This window comes from Gracilinanus agilis, chromosome 1 (genome assembly GCF_016433145.1).
Source record: "Gracilinanus agilis isolate LMUSP501 chromosome 1, AgileGrace, whole genome shotgun sequence".
Taxonomy (NCBI): Eukaryota; Metazoa; Chordata; class Mammalia; order Didelphimorphia; family Didelphidae; genus Gracilinanus; species Gracilinanus agilis.
In genome coordinates this window covers 376738200-376760408 of record NC_058130.1, presented here as the reverse complement: position 1 = coordinate 376760408, position 22209 = coordinate 376738200, and the positions used below count along the sequence as shown (strand labels likewise).

The window sequence follows — 22209 nt, the reverse complement described above, 5'->3', positions numbered from 1 at the left end:
TCCCCATTGAACCATGTGATCAAGCAAATGTTTTTCTTTTGCATTTCTACTCCCACAGTTCTTTCTCTGGATGTGGATAGCATTCTTTCTCATAAGTCCATCAGAATTGTCCTGTATCATTGCATTGCTGCTAGTAGAGAAGTCCATTACATTTGATTGTGTTACAGTGTATCCATCTCTGTGAACAATGTTCTCCTGGTTCTGCTCCTTTCACTCTGCATCAATTCCTGGAAGTCATTCCAGTTCACATGGAATTCCTCCAGTTCTTTATTCCTTTTAGCACAATAGTATTCCATCACCATCAGATACCACAATTTGTTCAGCCATTTCCCAATTGATGGACATCCCCTCATTTTCCAATTTTTTTACCATCACGAAAAGCGCACCTATAAATATTTTTGTGTAAGTATTTTTCCTTATTATCTCTTTGGGGTACAAACCCAGCAGTGGTATGGCTGGATCAAAGGGCAGCAGACATTCTTTTATAGCCCTTTGGGCATAATTCCAAACTGCCTTCCAGATTGAATGGATCAATTCACAACTCCACCAGCAATGCATTAATGTCCTAATTTTTCCACATCCCCTTCAACATTTATTACTTTCCTTTGCTGTCATATTAGCCAATCTGCTAGGTGTGAGGTGATACCTCGGAGTTGTTCTGATTTGCATTTCTCTAATTATAAGAGATTTAGAACACTTTTTCATGTGCTTATTGATAGTTTTAATTTCTTTATCTGAAAGCTGCCTATCTCTTGTCCATTTATCAATTGGGGAATGACAATAAAAAAATCAGTATTCTTTTTTTTTTTTTTTTAAACCCTTACCTTCCGTCTTGGAGTCAATACTGTGTATTGGCTCCAAGGCAGAAGAGTGGTAAGGGTAGGCAATGGGGGTCAAGTGACTTGCCCAGGGTCACACAGCTGGGAAGTGTCTGAGGCCAGATTTGAACCTAGGACCTCCCGTCTCTAGGCCTGGCTCTCAATCCACTGAGCTACCCAGCTGCCCCCAAAAAATCAGTATTCTTAAAGAAATAAAACTATGACTTTTCAATACCTCTCTTCCATTAAAAACAAAAACAAAATTAAAACTATTTTGTTACAAAGATTAATCAATTGTTAATTGAAACAAAAATGCATTGGCCACATCTGAAAGCACCCAGAGTCCACATCTGTCTTCTAGGATAAAGGAAGGAATAATCCACCAACAGTCCTCTGAAGTTAAGACTTCATTCACTGTGTTCTTGTTTTTCAGTCATGTCCAACTCTTCCTGAACCCATTTGGGGTTCTCTTGGCAAAGATATTGGCATGATTTGTAATTTCCGGCTCCAGCTCATTTTACAAATGAAGAAACTAAGGCAAATAGGGTTAAGAGAATTTCCCATAATCGCACAGCTATTAAGTGTCTTGAGGCAGAATTTGAAGGCAGGAAGATGAGTCTTCCTAACACCTGGTCTGGCCCTCTACCCACTGCGCCATCTAGCTGTCCCCCTTGTTGTGTAAATTAATGTTAACCATGGGCTCATAAGTTGTGCTGCTGGCCTTGAGGTCCTGGGCTCTAATAGTTGAGTTTTTACCTTATTTTTCCATAAGCAAGCAGCTTCAAACCATTTCTAGGTCATCTGTGTGTTCTTTTCCTCAACTAACAACCTCCAATATAGCAAGAACTATCTTGCATATTTGTATCTATCTACTTAAAACTTAACACAGTTTCTGTCATGTTATAAGTATTTTTTGTTCATACTACCTTAAATTCATATTTTATCTATCTTACTGAAAGGCAATCTTATATAGTATATTGTTTTAGTGATAATTTTAATTTTAATTTAGGAGGTAGACAGTGTTCCGTTTTTGGTCCCTGAAAAGAATCTTAAAAAAAACCAAACTGTTTTAAGCACATCTTACACCATATATCAAGATAAGGTCAAAATGGGAACATAATTTAGAAATAAAAGGTGATAACATAAACAAATTAGCCACCACCACTGAATGAACTGATGGAGTCTGAATGTAGATTGAAGGATACCGTTTTTCATTTTATTTCCTTCATAATTTTTTTCTTGAATGTGTGATCTTTGTCTTCTTTCACAACATGATGAATATGGAAATAAGTATTTCATGACAGTATATGTCTAACATATCAGATTACTTGCCTCTCAGGGAAGGAGGGAGATCATTTGGACCCTAAAATGCCAGAAAACAAATGTTAAAACTTGTTTCTACATGAAATTGGGAAAAAATATCATAAAATATTATTTGGGAAGTGGAGAAGAATGCACATTTGAAGAGGAAATAAAAGAAACTTAAGCTTAAAATTTATATTCCATAGCAACATTTGTTGTCAGGCACTTTATTACCAGTGGTAGAAATCATATACTTTGGACAATTTGCTTAACTTTTCAGTTCTCTCATTTGTAAAATGAGGTTAAAAGATATGGTCTAAAACATCTCTTCTGGCTTTTAAAATACACAAAATAGGAATGTTTCCCAAGATATACCTTTCTGTTTCAGTCTTCCTTGGTTTGGGGCATTCCCTGCCCTATAGATAGATTGGATGGATAGTAGGAGTGTCATTTCAGCTTGTTTTACCAATATAGAAGGCACTTTTACCTACTGGGATTCTCTCCTACCCAGGGATATGAAGACCTAAAAGGAACACATTTTCAGTTGACAAAGGATATGAATGGGTAGTTTGCAAAGAAAGAAATCCATGCTGTCAACAACCATTAGGGATAAGAAAGAGAGGAAATGGGGGCAGTTGGGTAGCTCAGTGGATTGAGAACCAGGCCTAGAGACGGGAGGTCCTAGGTTCAAATCCAGCCTGAGACACTTCCCAGCTGTGTGACCCTGGGCAAGTCACTTGACCCCCATTGCCTACCCTTACCACTCTTCTCCCTTGAAGCCAATATACAATGTTGACTCCAAGATGGAAGGTAAGGGTTTAAAAAAAGAAAGAAAGAAAGAGAGAGAGAGAGAGAGAGAAAACAAATGCCACTAGTTGGGGAAAATTTTTTTTTTGAAAGACATAGAAGAATGCCTCCTTTATGGTCAAGTGACCAAGTTGTGTGAGTATCCAAGACTGGAGCCTTCTACTTAGCTATGTCATTGTTCAGTTGTGTATGACTTCATGATCCCATTTAGAATTTTCTTGGCAAAGATACTGGAGTGATTTGTCATTTCCTTTTCCATACCATTTTATAGGTGAGGAAACTGAGGCCAATAGGGTTAAGTAACTTGCCCAGGGTCATATGGCTAATATGTGTGCAAGGTCACATTTGAACTCAGGAAGATGAGTCTTCCTGACTCCAGGCCACATTTTGTACCACCCTACTTGCTCTGTTTTTCAATTGTTTCTGAGAGAATTCCATTCCTCTTCTTTCTCAAACATTATTCTTCTGACTCAACACCAAGGAAGGTAACTTCCTTCAAATCCCTTCACATCTAAGTTGTCTTTGTTAAAAGGAGTTTTTCCACTCTTCCAGCTCTCTATCACCTCTTAGTTGGTTAATAGGGGTATCACTATATCATATGGAATCACTCAAGTCCCAGGCATTTTGCTATTTTTTTGTGTGTAAAATACATATTAATTTAATTTGGGGGATTAAGATTTAGAGCTGAAAGGTCACTTAAAAAGGATCTTGTAAGATTAAAAATTAATAACCAAATACTCCAAGTATTATACTTTATAAAGTTTATTAATAATAACTTGAAGTAAGGGAAGAAAAGCTTCAGTAAAGAAAGCCAGCTTTCCCAGCTGTGCACATGGGAAAAAGAGAGAGCCAGGTGGGGTTACACACAACTATATACAAACAACATAAGCACAAAACTTGGGGACGAGAGAGGAAAGGGATACTGGGAGATATATGTTCAAAGGTATAAAATTTCTATTTATACAATATTATCAATCATTAGCATTCAAGTTATTGACAATATATCATGTTACTCTATTGCTTCCAATTTCCCATTCATTGCTTCTGTTGTTAGTTACAGAGAATACCACTGATTTATGCTCCAATACCTCTATTAATGACTTGAGCTGAACTTTATTTTAATGAGAAAATATTGTTCAATGTAATTCACATGCATTGACAAAAGACTGCTTGTCACTAAAATGCATTTATCAATACTGGTCATTGTAAATTACATTCCTTTGTTTTATGTCAAAGTTTATTGTATAAACTTTACTGCAAAGGAAGGTTTCAACTAGTTATTTCCAAAGAGTAAAAGATAAACTTTTGGGGATTGGACTGATGGGACTGGAATAGGTTTTTAATAATTTCAATGAAATGAGTGTAATTAAAATGAAAAGGGTAAGTAACAATGTTTGTGACCAGCCAAAGGCTTTTATAGTTCTACATTTGAATTAAAAAAAAAAAAACCAAACAGTTAATCATGTGGAAATGATGCTGTTTTAATAGTCCAAAGTCTAGAAACTAGTCCATATTTTGCTTACATTACTAACTTTATAACAGTCATAGACATATTTCCATCATTGTTTTAAATGTTTCTATTCTATCAAATTATATAGCTAGATATATGTGATAGAAAGTCACTGAGTCACTTAAATCTATCTGAATTGCTCTCAAGTTTTTAGTTCTGTCTCTTTTAGTTTAGGAGTAGGATGAGATTATTCAAAAGAAATTTACCCAATAATAGGGAAAAAATCAATGAATAAGATTGGAAAAATAGGTTGGAATCAGATTGTAGAGGGTATTAAATGCCAAAATTAGGCTTTGTATTTTATTTGAGACAGTGGGCACACACAGAATGTTTTTGAACATAAAAATGGTGTAATTGGCAGGACACAATGTTGCAAAATTTACATAAAATCAAAAGATTACAATCTCCAGAAATTAATTCCTTCATAAATACTGCAAGAAAGGACATTAAAAAACTGGAGACAATTCAGAGAAAGACAATCAGGTTAGGGAGGGGGTCTCATAACCATGCCATAGGGGAATAGGTTGAAAGAATTGGGGATGTTTAGACTGGAGAAGAAATGTCTTAAGTGGGACAATCTAAAAACTGTCTAGTGAAAGAGGAATTAGATTTATTTGACCTGACCCAAGAAGGCAGAATTGGGGATAAGAAAAAGTTTCCAACAATTAGAATTATCTAAAAACGGAATGGGGCAGCTAGGTGTCAGAGTGGATAGAGTGCTTACTAGAGCCACTAGCTCTGTGATCCTAGTTAAGTCACTTAACCCCGTTGGACTCAGTTTTCTCATCTGTAAAATGAACTGGATAAGGAAATGGCAAACCTAGTAAGTAGGATATTTCTACTCATTGGGCTTATTTAAACAGAGGCTGGAAGTCCAGGGATTTTTGTGGAGGGGTTTTGAGATTCCTTCCAACTCATCCATCTATCCCATATATCATAGGACATCTTGCTATCTGCCTTGACACCACCCCAACTTCTGAAATTGGAATAGAAACATCTGAAGCTGGACCTCTGCCCTGAAGCCGAAATTGATTGACCAATAAGCGAATGAGTACAAACTGACCTAAATGAGAAAAATCAAGCTGGCTTCTCTTCCATTCACACCGTGCTGAGTCCTTTATCCCATTTGTCCTTTTCTTTTCACAAAAATATCAAATCAGAATGATTAATATTTCTGGGAAGGGCAAAATAGTTCCACCTAACAGTCACATTCCTAATGACTCCCCAGACAAAAACTCCTTTCTCTGACTACCATTTTCCTATTGCCTTACTATTGAAATAAACTCTTTGAGTGCAGGGACTGCTTCACTTTTGTTTTTATATCTCTAGTAGCTATAATGGTGCCTATCAAGCACTTGGGCAAGGAGTAGCCACTCAGTAAAAGCATTTTCATTAACTCATTCATTCTGATATTCTGTGAAAAATACTGTTAAAGAGAAGTTATATGGCCATCCTAATGAATAAAAAAAAAAAAAACAAAAAAAAACCAACCTTCCCTTTTGTCTTGGAATCCATACTGAGTATTGGTTTTAGAAAAAAAAGAGTAGTAAGGGCTAGGCAACTAAGGTGAAGTGACTTGCCCAGGGTCAGTTACCTCCCAATGAATTAATTCATCCATAGTTATTCTTGGAAAAGATAGTATAGAGAGACAATAAACTGGGCCTACAATTTAATGAAGACAATGAGATGGATTGGATTGTTTTTGAAAAATTGGGCAGTCCCTTTAACAATCCCAAACTGTTTCTTGGCACAAAAATGAATCTAATTAATCTGATGTTCTCCCTAGGAACTTGTTTGATTGAAAGTCTTGGAGCACCATAATCTCTAAAGAATCAAATTTATGTTTGACCAATGGAGAGAGGCATTGTAGGCTAAAGCAGGCTGCAGTATATTTCTAATTATGACCTATGTCTTGTTAAAGGGATTTTCTTAATCTCTTCCTCTATCTTCTTAAGAGGTTAGAGAGCAGAATTTCTAAGTAGATCAGAACTGACAGGAGTCAGTGAGCCAGAGCTGAAGATTCTGTTTCCAGGGAGATCAGGACTGCTGACCAGAAGTTAGGGGTGAGTGTGGAGATAAAGGAAGCAATGTGGACAGTTGGGGGTCTTTTGCCCCTGAGATCTCTAGAGAGCTGGAGGTCTGTCTCTGAGGCCAGGGGCTACTGGCAGTTGGGCTGCTATAGAAAACTGATTGGAGTGAGTGAGTGGTGGCTGTCTATTATTTTAGAGAGGTAGTTAGTGAATCATTTATAGATAGAGTAGGTTAGATTAGGCCTGGCGTGCCAGGCAGAAGAACCTGTCCTCAGAAGACAGTCTTAAGAAATAACTTATGAGATGTTTTAAAGGAAATGCATGATTTAAAAAGGAGGCAGCCTGGTCATGTAGGAAGCTAACAAATGAAAGCCTGAATGTTCTCTGGGTACCTACAAAATATTAAAAAGACCTTAAGCAAGGTCTTTGACTCAGTGTAGAAGATCATGAACAAGAATTAATTGGAATAAGAAATTACATATGGATTGTGACTTGTACTTTTAGAAAGAATATTGACATTGTTGATAACAGATACAGGAAGATATTTGACTTTTGGATGATATAAAACCTTTTGATATCCAAACACAGAAATTACTTTATTCATCTGTCCTCAGATCATCAACATCTAATGAAGTACAAAAGATGGAGACAAAGGATGGTAAGTGAATTACTGGGAACAAGTATTAACTTTGATAGGATTTTGGTACAGCAGTAGTTATTCTTGTGAATTTATACTGACCCTAGGCTAACTCAGAATATTTGACTTCGACCAGATAAAACTGGATCATGATGATTTATTTATTGTTCATTTTCTATCAGTTGAATGTCTGATTTCTTAATATACCCACGTGTTTCATTGTTCTCTTTTGTTGCATTTTTAATTAGAATATTTTAAAGTACAAATATTGCTTCAAGTAAACATACAAAAATTAGGCCTTAAAGCAGTGGTTCCCAAACTTTTTTGGCCTACAGCCCCCTTTCCAGAAAAAATATTACTTAGCCCCCTGGAAATTAATTAAAAAAAAATGTAATAGCAATTAATAGGAAAGATAAATGCACCTGTGGCCATCACCACTATCCTGGATCGCTGCAGCACCCACTAGGGGGCGGTGGCGCCCACTTTGGGAATCATTGCCTTAAAGAGTACACTTTAAATGACTTTTATTTTACTCCACTAAAAAAAAGTCCTTACCGTATGTCTTGCTATCAATTCTAAGACAGAAGAGCAACAAGGGGTTAGGCAATTTGGGGTTAGGTGACTTGCCTAGGGTTACACACCTAGGAAGTGTCTGAGGCCAGAACACAAGTGTTCCCAACTCTAGGCCTGATGTTCGACACTGTGCTACCTAGCTGTCTTTCCAATGACCTTTCTTTCTTTCTTTCTTTCTTTCTTTCTTTCTTTCTTTCTTTAAACCCTTAACTTCTGTGTATTGGCTCCTAGGTGGAAGAGTGGTAAGGGTGGGCAATGGGGGTCAAATGACTTGCCCAGGGTCACACAGCTGGGAAGTGTCTGAGGCCAGATTTGAATCTAGGACCTCCTGTCTCTAGGCCTGACTCTCAATTCACCAAGCTAACCAGCTGCCCCCTGTGTGACTTTTAGACACATTTCAATGTCTATTGGTATGGAATTTCAAAGATTATGTAAACCCACAAAGAACCAGCATCTGTTATGCTGAGTTGAAAAAAAAAAAGTGCAATTGAGAACAAAAAGAACTCCCAAAAGAGACAAACTGTTACTTCAACACTCTCTCCCCCCTACAGACTAAATTAGCCTCAGAAATCAAGCAAAGACCTTTTGAAGGAACCTGGCAGCTAGAGAAGATTGTTAGTGATTCCTAAGTGGCACAGTAGATAGTGTTGAATTCAGTTAATTAAATCCTGCTGCAGATACTAGCTGTTTTATCCTAGAAAAGCCACTTTACTTTTCTTGCCCCATTTCTTCACCTGTAAAATGGGGGTAATAACAGCATCAGTTGATGGGCAGTTGCCAGGTGTCTAGCACGTACCTGATGAAAGGTATCATACAACTATTGAAATAATTATTGAAGGAATGATAAATTCTAATAAATATGTAAACTGAGCAGAATTATAGAAAATTCCGAATGGAGATGGAATATAGCAAAAAAAAAAAAAAAAAAACAACATACACAATATCAAATACCAAAAAAATTAAGAAATTTATTGGAGAGATGGAGATAAACATGCATAATTGATTTGGAAACTTGCCTGATTTAAATCCAATTGAATATTGCAGGTGGCAATAGAAGCCTATCAGGGGAAACTGCTCAGCCACTTTTCTTATTTGAGAGGTTGAGTAATAGGCCTGGGTATCAGGCAATTTGAGGGGAAGGATGTCTTAACCTTAAAAAAAAAAATAAACAAAACTGCCAAATAGATGCTAATCATTTCTATGAAGAAAAAATTTAGGAGCAATGCAATATGAAAAGCAGAGTTCTAAAGACTTGGAAAAAGATAATTTGTATAGAAGAAACCCATTATTTTTGTTCAAAACTATACAAAGGACACTGTCAGAAGAAATTCAGATGAACCTATAAGATCTGGGCACTTTCAATCAGTCTGCAAAACATTTATGCCCTCCCGACTCACAAAGTTTTGGGGATTAAAAAATGTCAGTGAGAAGCTGTCCATTATTGAGAGAATAAATTCTAATAAATTTGTTGATAAACTGTGAAATAAAATTATTTCATATTTATAGAAAATTCCAAATAGAGATAGAGATAAACATGCATAATTGAGTTGGAACCTTGCCTGATTTAAATCCCATTGAAAATAAATGGGCAGGGGGCAGCTGGGTAGCTCAGTGGATTGAGAGCCAGGCCTAGAGATGGGAGGTCCTGGGTTCAAATCTGACCTCAGACACTTCCCAGCTGTATGATCCTGGGCAAGTCACTTGACCCCCAATGCCTACCTTTGATTCCAAGATGGAAGGCAAGGGTTTAAAAAAATTTTTTTTAATTAAAAAAAAAAAAAAGAAATGGGCATATCAAAACCTAGATTATGATGGTCATTTACTACTACTGTGTATTGTGTACCTAATCTATTCCACTGGTCTACCACTCTATTTCTTAACCAGTACCAGATTATTTTTATGATTGCCCTTTTATTATATAGTTTTGAGATCTAATATGGTGAGGCCACTTTCCTTCATTTTTTTTTTCTTTCACCAATTCCCTTCATATTCTTGATTGTTTGCTCTTCTAGTTGAATTTTTTTTTTTCTAGCTCTATAAAAAATGTTTGTTAGTTTGGTATGTAACTGAATAAGTAGATTAATCTAGGGTAGAATTGTCATTTTTATTACACTGGCTCAGTCTACCCATGAGCAATTAACATTTTTCCACTTGTTTTGATCTCTGATTTGTGTGAAAAGTGTTTTAATTGTGTTCATATGGTTCCTGGGTTTGTCTTGGTATTTTATATTGTCTATAGTTTTAAATGGAATTTTTCACTTCCTATCTCTTGCTGCTGGACTTGGTTGGTAATACATTGAAATGCTGATGATTTATGTGGTCTTAATTTAAATCCTGCAACTTTGCTAATGCTATTTTTTATTTCAACTAGTTTTTTAGTTGATTCCCTAGGATTCTCTGAGTATATCATATCATCTGCAGAGTGATAGTTTAGTTTCTTCATTGCCTATTCTAATTCCTTCAATTTCCTTTTCTTATTATTGCTATAGCCAGCATTTCTAATACAATATTGAATAATAGTGGTGAAAATGAACCTTTTTACTTTACTACTGATCTAACTGGGAAGGTTGCCAGCTTATTACAATAGATAGATAGTACTTATTTTAAGAAAAGGTCTAATTATTCCTATGTGCTCTAATTTTTTTTTTAAACCCTTACCTTCTGTCTTGGTTCTAAGAGAACAATAAGGGCCAGGCAATGGGAGTTAAGTGACTTGCCCAGGGTTACACAGCTAGGAAGTGTCAGAAGTCATATTTGAACTCAGGACCTCCTATCGCTGGGCTATCCCTCTCTCTAGTGTTTTTATTTTTTTTTTAAACCCTTAACTTCTATGTATTGGCTTCTAGGTGGAAGAGTGGTAAGGGTGGGCAATGGAGGTCAAGTGACTTGTCCAGGGTCACACAGTTGGGAAGTGTCTGAGGTCGGATTTGAACCTAGGACCTCCCACCTCTAGGCCTGACTCTCAATTCACCGAGCTACCCAGCTGCCCCCTCTCTAGTGTTTTTAATAGAATTGCTGTTGTATTTTGTCAAAAGATTTTTCTGCATCTATCAAGATAATTATTAGTTATAATAGATTTAGATAATCTATGAAGATCACACATTTTCTATTTATGTTGTTATTGAGATGGTCAGACTATTTTCCTACTATTGAACCAGCCCTGCATTGTTGGTATAAATTCCACCTGGTTACTGCATATGACTCTTTTGATATATTGCTGTAATCCCTTTGATAGTATTTTAAGATTTTGCATCAATACTTATTAGGGAAATTGGTCTATACTTTTCTTTCTCTGTTTACTCTTTCTGGTTAAAGTATTAGCACCATATTTATGTCATAAGAGGAATTTGGCAGGACTCTTTCTTTGCCTATTTTCCAAAGAGTTGCCAGCACTCCAAGAGTGGAATGAATTTTTCTTTAAATTTTTGGTATTCACTTGTGAATTTTTCTGGCTATGGGGATTTTTTTTTTTTTTAGGGAGTTCATTGATGGCATGTTCAACTTCATTCTAAGATGGGGTTAAGTATTCCATTTCCTCTTCCATTAATCTGGGATTTGTATTTTTGTTAATATTCATCCATTTCACTCAGATTATCAGATTTATAGGCATTTAACTGGCAAAATAGATCCTAATAATTGCTTTAATTTCTTCTCATTGGCGGTTTGTTCAACCTTTTTCATTTTTTATGCTGGTTTTCTTTTTAGATCAAATTAAACAATGCTTTATTTTATTGCTTTCCCCCATAAAACCAGTTCTTACTTTATTAGTTTTATCAGTTTCTCCTTTGATTTTTAGGATTCCCTCTTTGGTGTTTGATTAGGAATTTTTAATTTGTTTTTTTGATAAACCGATAGATCCAAGCTTTTGGGACAAGAACTATTTGACAAAAACTGCTGGGAAAACTGGTAGAAACTAGATATTGACCAATATCTTATAGTATGCCAAGATAAAGTCAAAGTGGGTACATGATTTAGACATAAAGGGTGATGCTATAAGCAAATCAGGGGATTATGGAATAATTTACTTGAGATCTATAGATAAGGGAAGAATTTATGACCAAACAAGAGATAGTATTATGAGATATGATGGATAATTTTGATTAAATTAAAAAGGTCAAACAAAACCAATGCAATCAAGGTTAGAAAGTAGAATCAAAATAATTTTATAGGAAGTGTCTCTGATAAAGGCCTCATTTCTCAAATAGATAGAAAATTGCATTTATAATACAAATCATTCCCCAATAAATAAATGGTCAAAGAATATGAGCAGGCAATTCCTAGTTGAAGAAATAAAAGCTACCTATAATGATATGAAAAATATTCCAAATTACTATTAGAGAAATGAAAATTAAAAGAACTCCATCTCTCACCTATCAGATTGGTTCATATGGCAGAGGAGGAAAAAGATAAAAGTTGGATAGGATGTGGGAAAATTGAGACATTAATAAATTGTTGGTAGACTGATCCAACCATTCTACAGAACAGTTTGGAACTGTACCCAAAAGGCTATAAGACTATATATCCTTCAGTCCAAGGGCACCACTACCAAATTTGTATCACAGAGATAAAATAAAAGGAGTAGGGATGGGAAGGAGGATCTATTTATACAAAAACATTTGCAGCTCTTTCTGTGATGGCAAAACAGTTGTGGTATTTTAATATAAAGGAATAATACTATAGTGCTATATGAAGTGATGGACAGGATTATTTCAGAAAAAACCCCAGATTTATCAGAATGAACTGATGCAAAGATAAGTGAGCAGAATAATACAGTGGCTATTTGGCCATTCCATGAACAAATAACACTATCTCTTGGCTCCAGAAGCTTTCTTTGGCTAGAAATACTCTCCTCATCTCCACCTCTTGGCTTCCTTTAATTCCCAACTAAAATAGTTTTTTTAATAGGTTTTCCCCCAACCTCTCTTAATTCTAGCACTCTCCATCTTATTTCCTTTTTATCCTGAATTAGGCTCATTTGTTCATATTTGCTTGCTTATTATCTCCCTCATTGGACTGTGAACTCTTTAAAAACAAGGCTTGTCTTTAAACATTTTTTTTATAACTAGTGCTTAGCACAGTGCCTGGCACTTGACCGACTAGTTGAAATATAAAAGAGCTATATTTGACTATGTACCAAGAATGATACTAAGTACTTCACAATTATTTTGTCTTATTTATTATCTTCATTTCAGAAACAAGGACAGAAACAAAAAGAGGTTACATAGCAAGTCTGAGGCTGAATTTGAACTCATCCCCCTGACTCCAGGCCCAGTACTCCATCCACTAAGCCACCTAGCATCACATGTTAATATATGGACACTCCAAAAGAAAGTTTACAATAATGCAAGGTTTTAAATTTAATAAGCATTTTACAAATACACAAAGTCAACAATGTACATTGCATATGTTTATAACTGCATTAAGGCTTTTGGGGCACTCTATCTCATTTGATGATAGTAGTGCACACATATGCTGATAGGTATACAATCCCTATCTTACAATGAAAATCATATATACATGAATATTTATTTTTCTCAGCTTTCCTCCATTTTGTTTTCAGTACTGAATTCTTCCCCTCCTCCAAGAAAGCAAAAATAAAACTGGTTACAAATATATAGTTTTTTAAAACAAAGTCTAGCATCGGCCATGCTCCCAGATCCTGCACCCTCTCCCCGCCCCCCCAAAAAAACGAAAACCAAAAATCACACTTCACTTTGTACTGAGTTAATTATTCAGAGGTGTATATTTCATGCTAGCTCTTTGGAGCTGTCATTGTTGATCAAATTTCTTTTCATTTATTCTAGCATTTTCCAAAATAATCCAAATGGCTACTTCCTAAAGGAACCCTTTACCATGTCCTAGCTGCTAAAGGACTCCCTATCTTTTTTTATTTTATAAACTTGTGTGCATTCTAAATGGTAGGTAAGCTCCTTGAGGGCAGGGACCTTTTGATTTTTGTCTATCCCCTAGGTATTAGCATGCTTAACAAATGTTTGATGTCAAATCACATGTTTATTGTCTATTAGACTAAGCAATTTTCCTCATCTGTAAAATGGAAATGGAGCTCCTACCACAGAAAATTGGTATGAAGAGCTAAACATGATATGCCAGATTGTAGTTTGATATGAGTGGAAAAGAGTAAATTCTACCTCCAATATTTACTAGTTGTGACCACAGAAGGGCAAGTCATTTGTCACTAGCCTTGTTGCCCTTACTTGTAAAATATGGATACTTATCCTATCTACTCCACAGGGTTTTTGAAGCACCAAATAAAACATCTGCAGTGTCCTGTGAAGTAGTTACCAAGTTAATGTAGGTTAGAAGGTAAATTTTCCAGCTGAATAAATGTATAGAAACAAGATGGTGAAATAATTTCTTTTGAAGTTGCAACCAACAAATCAGGGTATACATTAGCAAGAAATTAAAAGTTCAGAGACCATGAAATGACCAACTATTTGTGCAATCCCACCACCTCCATTTTACAGATGAGGCAACTGAGACCCAGGACTGACCTGCCCAGAACAGTAGCATGAACTAGGATTCAAATTCAGATCTATAAATGTTACCAATAATTCTGAATCTAGCACTGACATTTCTGCTTAGCTTTTGGGTATTACTGGAGAAAATCATAAAGAACCCATGCAGAATCGGGTCACTAATGTATCAGAAATTTAATTACACGTTCTCAGTCTCATTTACCCGTTTAGTCTCCCAATCCCCTTTCACTGTCCCAAAACGGCAGTGTCAGCTACTGGCCATACATAGCATTCCTTTACTCAATGGGAGTAAACCTGGCTTCCTTCAAAAGGTAGGACAAGTTTTGCAATTATATTTGTAACACCTAATCCCTTTGAACACTGATAAACAATGTATAATTAAAATGTCCCTTCCCTGAAAATGCAACACATTATATTACATTTAAAATTCCACATACATTTAATTTAATGGAATACAAATTTGTTAACTTTCTAGATATTTTAAGAGGTCATTTCTCTTAAATGAGGTTGATTACCCAATTCCACAAACTAAATATAAATACTGCATATCTATGCAGTTTATGTAATGAGATTGAGGAATTATGGACAACTAACATGCTCCACCACAAAATGCTGTTGACAAAAGGAAAAGGTATTTGTATATAGCTTAGTCAGGAAATGTGCCAAGTGCTTTTTGAATACAAAATATTTGAGTGGGGAAGCCTCATAAATGAGTTGAGAGGCACAACACTGTGTGAAGAAGTACCCAATAGATCAGAGCCAATCCATCAGAGGGGAATTGGGGCATGTCTGGAATACAAAAACAAATCTAAGTCTCTTAAAATGACTTTAGCCATACAGGCATATAAAAGTTAAATTTTTAAAAAATCAACCTACAGTAGAGGATGTTTTTATTGATCCTGGTGTTAACTCTGATGGGAGTATTTTCTGATGGCATTTCCAATGTTTCAAGGAAGGAAGTTTCTGATCATATTATTTACTTATATTATCTGCCCTGATTCCAAATGTAGCACTTTGCACTGTGACTTGCAGGCCTTTTTCCATTTTAAAGTTTGCTAAGCAAAATCCAAGCTAATTAGACCTGTGAAGACACCTCTGTTCCTTTTTGCTAGTCATGAAGTTGCTTTGCAAAACAAACAGTACAAAAGTTATCTAATTACTAAATAAGCCTAATATTCAAAATTTATAACACATGTACATACATCATCTCATTTAAACCTCACAACAACCCTGTGAGGTAGGTACTACAAATGTGAGTGGCAAATGCTCAGTAGTTACATAGCAAGTGTCAAAAGTATAAGGATTCAAATCCCTCTTCGTGGTTTAACATTCTTCATTTCTTATATTTGAAAGTCACAAAGGGAAGGGGGGGGGGGGGGGGGAAAGAGAGATCAGTTACCAAAAAGCAAAAGGATCTAAGATGAAGATAATATAACTAAATAAGCCCATTCTTAGTTAATAAATCACCACACCCACAAGCTAGAACTCACCAAAGTATACAAAATTCCAATAATTTGACTAAGGGTGATCAATGGATCAAATGAAACTGACCACAATTACTTTTGATTCATAACATTTATTTTAACAAACAGTTGAATCCTCAAGATGAACTAGATGCTGCGACAGCTGCTCTCTTGGGTTTAGGTGTTGTTCCTTCACGGAATCCATTCCTATGCCATTTAAAAAAAAAAGTTTTAATTTTTCAGGGTTCTTTTGTGGGGGTACATTCTGAAAATATTTTACTCAGCTCATCTCAGTTAAATGCTGAAATCACTATTAATTCATATGTTCAGACATTTTTTTAAAGTACATCACTGACAAGCTGCAAATATTCCCTTGTTTTTCTTTTTCAGAACTTGTTGGACAGAATCTATCTTTTAAAAATCCAAAGAATATCATAATACTTTACTCAAATTCAAGAGGATCTTAAAAATGAATTGACCTGTCACAAGGATCTACATTTCTGGATTGTGCTTTTTAAACAAGTGAACTATGTCTGTGATGCCTAACTTTGAATATTTTACCCAAACCCCAAGAATTCGAGATGAGGCAATAGGGGTGGCTCAGTTGATTGAGACAGCCAGGCCTAGATGTGTGACCCTGGGCAAGTCACTTGACCCCAATTGCCTAGTCCAGGGGAAGGCAACCTTTTTGGCCGTGGGAGCCATAAATGCCACATTTTTAAAAATGTAATTTCCTGAGAGCTGTACAGTGCTCACAGTGCACGCTCCTGTAACAGTGCCTGAAAAAAAAATTGACTTTATGGCTCCTGTAGAAAGAGCCATACGTTGCTGACCCCTGGCCTAGTCCTTACCATTTTTCTGCCTTGTAGTCACCACCTAATATTGATTCTAAGGCAGAAAGTAAGGGTAAAAAAATATAAAAGAATTCAAAGACTTGAAATTTTATATGGTAAACTATCTGTACCAAAACAAATAATGTCAAATTATTTTCTTTAATGCTAAGATGAAAGTAACGAATAATGGTGAAGAGAAAGGTGTTGGATTCTCAAATAGTAGAATCAAACAAGCTGGTAGATAAAATTAAACAAAACCTCAGTCACCTGTCTTTTAACAGAAAAACCTGCTATTTCTCTAGAGTAGAAACTTTTGAAAATGTAACCTTGACAATAGAATCTTCAAAAATCCACACTGTAATAACAGATTATAATGATGACCGAGGAATTTGACTTTGTTCCTAAATGTAAAAAGTGTTTTCCAAAAGGGAAAAATTCTTTGAGGAATAAATCCTTTTTTTAGACAGTTATAACAGAATTTAAAAGTACACATCTGAACCTCTCCAAAGCACTGTGTGGATTATTTGAATCAGTTTTTATGTAGCTATTTCAGAGCATTCACCCACCTTGATAACTGCTATATCTTTGGTGTCCCCAAATGCAAAACTGAACACCATCCAAGGATGAAATACAAGACTAATTTGCCTTTACTTATTTTAGCTCTTCAGGTTGATAAATGTCAGAGGCAACTTTGCAAGATTCTTATTAAGGAGCAAATCTGCATTAGTATAGGGCGATCCATACTGAGAGTACCTTACAGGCAAACCCTGCCTTCTCAATGAACTATACTGTGTTGACCAAATATTAAGTTCTTTTGCTTTTCATTGGACATTCATACTTTATGCAGCAAAGTGGGGGGAAAAAAAAGCAAAAAGTCATTTTTAAATTAAAAATTATCTGAAAACCACTAAAACTATGTCACTGTTGGAAATGATGTCCTTAAGATAATTTTACCTAAAACACAAGTTGAAATAAGCATTTTAAATTTTGTTCTCTTGTTGTTTTAGAAACTTGGTAAGAAAACACAAGAACTGTACCTGAAACGGCGGTATACAATTTTTAGGTGCCTCATTCGACCAGTACCAGTGGTGTTGCGTCTCTTAGCCTTTGCACTCCAGTTATCTAGGACACAAAATCAAGCCTGTTTATCTCCATCTCTTCAATAAGTTTCTTAATTTTTTGGTATTTGATATTGTGCATGGTTTTTTTTTTTTTTGCTACATTCCATCTCCATTTGGAATTTTCTATAATTCTGCTCAGCTTACATATTTATTAGAATTTATCATTCCTTCAATAATTATCTCAATAGTTCAAGCCTTGAAATCTCCAAACAGTCCCATTTCATTTCCCCAAAATTATTTTCAGTGACCCCCCTCTAATAGCTATCAAATTTTCTTCTATCTTATTTCAGGAACACAAATGGGGAAAATCAGTTCATGCTGTTAGAAGAGGTAGGAGAAATGACTTCAGGATAAACAGATTAGTGTACACAAAATAAAAAGATTAGGAGGAAATCAAATGTAAAGAAACCAAGAAAGGTTTTCCTTTGAAGGTGGCATTTAACTGACCCTTGAAGAAAGCCCACGTTTAACGACAATACCTCACTCAAAGTTATTTTAACTTGCAGCTCTCATTAGTGTTAATATTTCCAAATGATTCAACAGTTCTTCAGCAACTATCTGTGGCTTAAAGAGTTCCAAATTTATACCAGTTAAAAGATTCCCTCTCTAAAATTACATTTGATTTTTTTTTGCTGTGCATATGAAATAAGAGTAAAAATATTTAAGTCCATTCCTAGTCCTAAGCATTCCTTTCATGAATATTGACAGAAAATCTTTACACCATAAAGCTTTACTTCTAATTTTAAAAAGTGCACAACCCAAAGTTCTCTACTTCTTACAGATGAGGAAATTGAGGTTCCAATAGTTAAATAATTTCTCCAGGATCATAGAGCAGTGATTTGAATCTAATTTCTCTGATTTTATTAAAGAATCTAACATTCTTTATCACTATACTCTGCGGACCCCCACCCCATGTCATATTTTCTCTTCGAGGCAGTCACCTCTATGTGTCTTAGCAGCTCTAAATTCTACTTTCTTCACTCCATCCTTATTCAGTTTGTACACATGGAACAGTTTTTAACTATTTAATGGACCAAGTCTGTGCAATTCGCAAGACAAAACAAATGGTAAAAAAAAACCCAGCCCCTTTAAGGAATACCTACTCCAATGAGAAACTTACACTTTCTCTTGCGTTTAGCAGGGTATCCACATTTGCCACATGTTGACTTCTGAAGATGATATGCCTTAGAACCACAACGACGGCACAAAGTGTGCGTCTTATTCCGGCGCTTACCAAAGGAAGAAGTCCCCTTCGTCTAGAAAACATAAACATTTTAAAATTGAGATGCAGTAAATTTACCATAACAAAAAATGGCAGCAAACGCTGACGTTAAAATGAGATACAAATTCCAACTCAAAGGCAATTGCAGAGTTTCTAAATTTTCAAAATTCACAAAAGCAACTCCACCTGAACCTTCAATGCTTCTTCCCGTTCAATGTTGGGTACATGGGTGGATTACTATAGGACAGTTTAGGAAGTCTGGGAAATAACTCACTTTAGGCCACTCTCACACCATTAGTCTTTCACTGTCCCAAACTTCTCGCCATCTCCCACCACACGTCGGGCCAGGCCGATCACTTATTCCACCCCTGGGAACATAACAGCCCGACCAGTCCTGGGCATTCCCAGATAAAGCCACATTCCAACCTCTGGGCACACGTGAGAATACCGAGGCCCTGGCCCGGGTAGTGAGGGCGTGAGGCTTCTCGGAGGAAAGAGCTCGGCCTCAAGAAAAGCCGACCCTGCAATTCTTCGGGGATCCACATTTTTTATTTTAGGCACCCCCCGAGTAAAATTTTTCGCCGTATCGCGCTCCTCAATGCCCGCAGAGGCCACGGCCACCATCGCTGGCCGTCGCAGCCACCAGGGAAGAGAGGATGGATACCGATACTACACAGACGCGAAGGCAAAACTCACCATCTTCCTTCGCAGCCGGGACCAAAGAGAACGGAAGAGAAAGAACACTTCCGCTATATCAAGTTCGCGGGTGCTTCCGCCGAGACAGTACTTCCGTAGGTCACGGTGCACCACGGAAAAGTTCCGGCGGCGGAGGCAGTGGGTGGGGGCGGGAGGAGGGATAAAGAAAGGAGACGCTAGGGCTCGGCACGGATTGGTCAATAATGCGGATTATTGATTCTCCAGCGGGAAGCACGGTCCCTGCGCACACTTCCGTTTCCTGGCTGTGGGTCGAGGGGCGTTTCTGGCATTTGTTGTGGCTCCTTTCTCTAGTCCTAGATCTTTGGCGGTCGCTAAGACGATCTTGTAACCTGCTGTCTCCAGCCTTCTAGAAGCCAGGGAAGGCTTTTAAGGGCCCCCAAGATTGACAACTCCTATTTAAAAAAAAAAAAAAAGCTCGTTCAAGCCAGGTCCAGTAATCACGTGATATGACTTCCCACCTACCCCCACTCCTCCCGGTTTGACTGAGCCAGCCACTCCACCTCTGTTTCCCCTTCTGTAAATGGTTTTTAACTAGATCAAGGAGGAGAAAGGGAGGAGCGAGCATTTATCCTGGCCTACTGTGTACTAGACTAAAGAGCTTTAAACAAAATCTTTTAGCATTTGACCAGGATCTATATTTTAAATCATGGATCCTTTTGGCATTCTGGTGAAGCTTATAGATCCATTCTTAAAATACGTATTTTTAATGCATAAAATGCCTTGTATTACGAAACAAATCAGTTATGTTGAGATAGAGTTGTAAAGATATTTGAAAAGCGAACTCTCACAGACTTATGATAAGGGACCCTTGGATTGTATAGTCATGGAAGCCCCTTCCAAGTCAGTAAGCAGAAATTCTCAACCTGAGGACCATGACACGAACTTGTTTAGAATTGCAATAATTATTGCAGTGTCATTGATTACCACTGCAATCCTATGGATTTTATTTTATCCATTAAAAAATATCGTGGGAAGGCATCCATAAGCTTCAGATTCCAAAAGAATGCATAACAACAACAAAAAAGAGCAAGAGCTATTTCCAGATTCAGGAAAGCAAGCTGTGATAATCTACACATCCTTTTTTTGTTTGTTTGTTTGTTTGTTTTACCTATCCTTTTAAAGATATTTCTTACCTTCCACCTTTGAAATGGAGGACCCTCTTTTCTGGAATGCACTTCCTTTTTATTTGATCTTGTAGAATCGTTTCCTTCAAAGCAACTTAAGCACTAATTCCAATTTAGAATTTGTACTGATTTATCCCAGTGATTGTAGAAAAAGCAGCTCTTGGAGACACAACAAATTACTTTGTATCTAGTTATGTATTTAATTTTCAGTGTGCAACAAAAGATTAAAATATATAGAGAGACTATAAGCTCTTTGAAGGCAGGAACTCTACTACTATAATTTTTTTGTTTTTGTAACCCTATTCTTAGCAAAGTGCCAGAAGGGCTTCGGGTCCTGCTGAATTGAACTGGGCCTACAAAACAGGTAGCCAGATCTCCTCAAGGAGCATTCCAGAGTAGATACAAAACTGAGCCACTACTAATAGTATAAAACTAAAGCTCATGGTAGCCATTGCACTTGACTGGCATTTTGTCACATAAACAGTTGTTTTTACTGATTTATGACTTTCAAAAAACCCTTTACCTTCATCTTAGTGTCTATAGTATGTATTGGTTCTAAGGCAGCAGTGTGGCAAGGGGTAGATAGTGGGGGTTAAAGTTACTTGCTAAGGGTCTCACATAGCTAGGAAGTGTCAGGACATATTTGAACCTAGGACACTGACCTTCCACCTCCCCTTCTTTATTCACTGAGCCAACTAGCTGCCCCATATGACTTATTTTTTGTTGTTGTTGTTGTTTTTAAACCCTTGTACTTCGGTGTATTGTCTCATAGGTGGAAGATTGGTAAGGGTGGGCAATGGGGGTCAAGTGTCTTGCCCAGGGTCACACAGCTGGGAAGTGGCTGAGGCTGGATTTGAACCTAGGACCTCCCGTCTCTAGGCCTGACTCTCACTCCACTGAGCTACCCAGCTGCCCCCCATATGACTTATTTTTAAAAGACATTTATATTGGAAACCTTCATAGGAGGAAGCAAAGGAACTCCCATACAGTGTATAAGATGGATTTCCAAGCTTTCTGAAGTTTTGAAGGTGGTATTACTCCTTTGTACTGGTTGTGTCTAGATAGAGATACATATTTCTAATTCGTTATTATACATTTAGTAAAACTTCAACAAGAGGCAGCCTGGTGTGAACAACTGATAGATTAGGCTTGGAAATGAGAAAATTTGGCTTCAAAAGTCTGACACTATTAATTTTATCTTTGTGTGCTTCACATAACTCCTTAAAATGTATTGTGGAGGGTATTCTCTAATAATATTCTCAACAAACTGCAAAAAAAAATCCAAATGAAAATATGATACAATAAAATTATAGTTACTCAAAGGCCTAATAGAATGTTGTGTATAGGGGGAATAAATGGGCCTCTGTTAGCTTTGGTTCCACCTTACCACCCTCTGTGGCTCTGTTTGGAGAGCCATAAACTCCAAAATTCCTGTTTAAGGAGAGAGCTCAGCTCCAAACATCCTATTTCTCTCCTGGTTGCACTACTTTGAGACTTTTCTGACTTCCCTGTGCTAGGTGACAGATAAAAAGGCAAAAGTGAAATAGCCCTTGTT

The 22209-nt window shown here is 36.7% G+C and overlaps 1 protein-coding gene and 1 non-coding gene across 2 annotated transcripts; both read right to left on the bottom strand.

Moving 5' to 3' along the window:
• Window positions 1–12830: 12830 nt before the first annotated feature.
• Window positions 12831–19572, bottom strand: RPL37 (ribosomal protein L37). Its single transcript, XM_044664142.1, has 4 exons — window positions 19510–19572; window positions 18712–18847; window positions 17508–17592; window positions 12831–15844 (listed from the first exon to the last, which is right to left on the bottom strand). Exons 1-4 carry the CDS (start codon window positions 19510–19512, stop codon window positions 15775–15777), a joined length of 294 nt encoding a protein of 97 aa, XP_044520077.1. The 5' UTR covers window positions 19513–19572; the 3' UTR covers window positions 12831–15774.
• Window positions 15920–15998, bottom strand: LOC123232809. The gene has a single exon (XR_006505312.1). It is a non-coding gene; the product is annotated as a small nucleolar RNA SNORD72 (small nucleolar RNA).
• Window positions 19573–22209: the final 2637 nt, after the last annotated feature.

Excerpts from the sequence above, each read along its gene's own strand:
- RPL37 (XM_044664142.1), bottom strand. Across the intron at positions 17,593-18,711 it reads TGCTAAACGCAAGAGAAAGT|ATAACTGGAGTGCAAAGGCT; the intron begins GTAAGTTTCTCA and ends TTTGTGTCCTAG. Across the intron at positions 15,845-17,507 it reads ATTGTATACCGCCGTTTCAG|GAATGGATTCCGTGAAGGAA; the intron begins GTACAGTTCTTG and ends TAAATGGCATAG.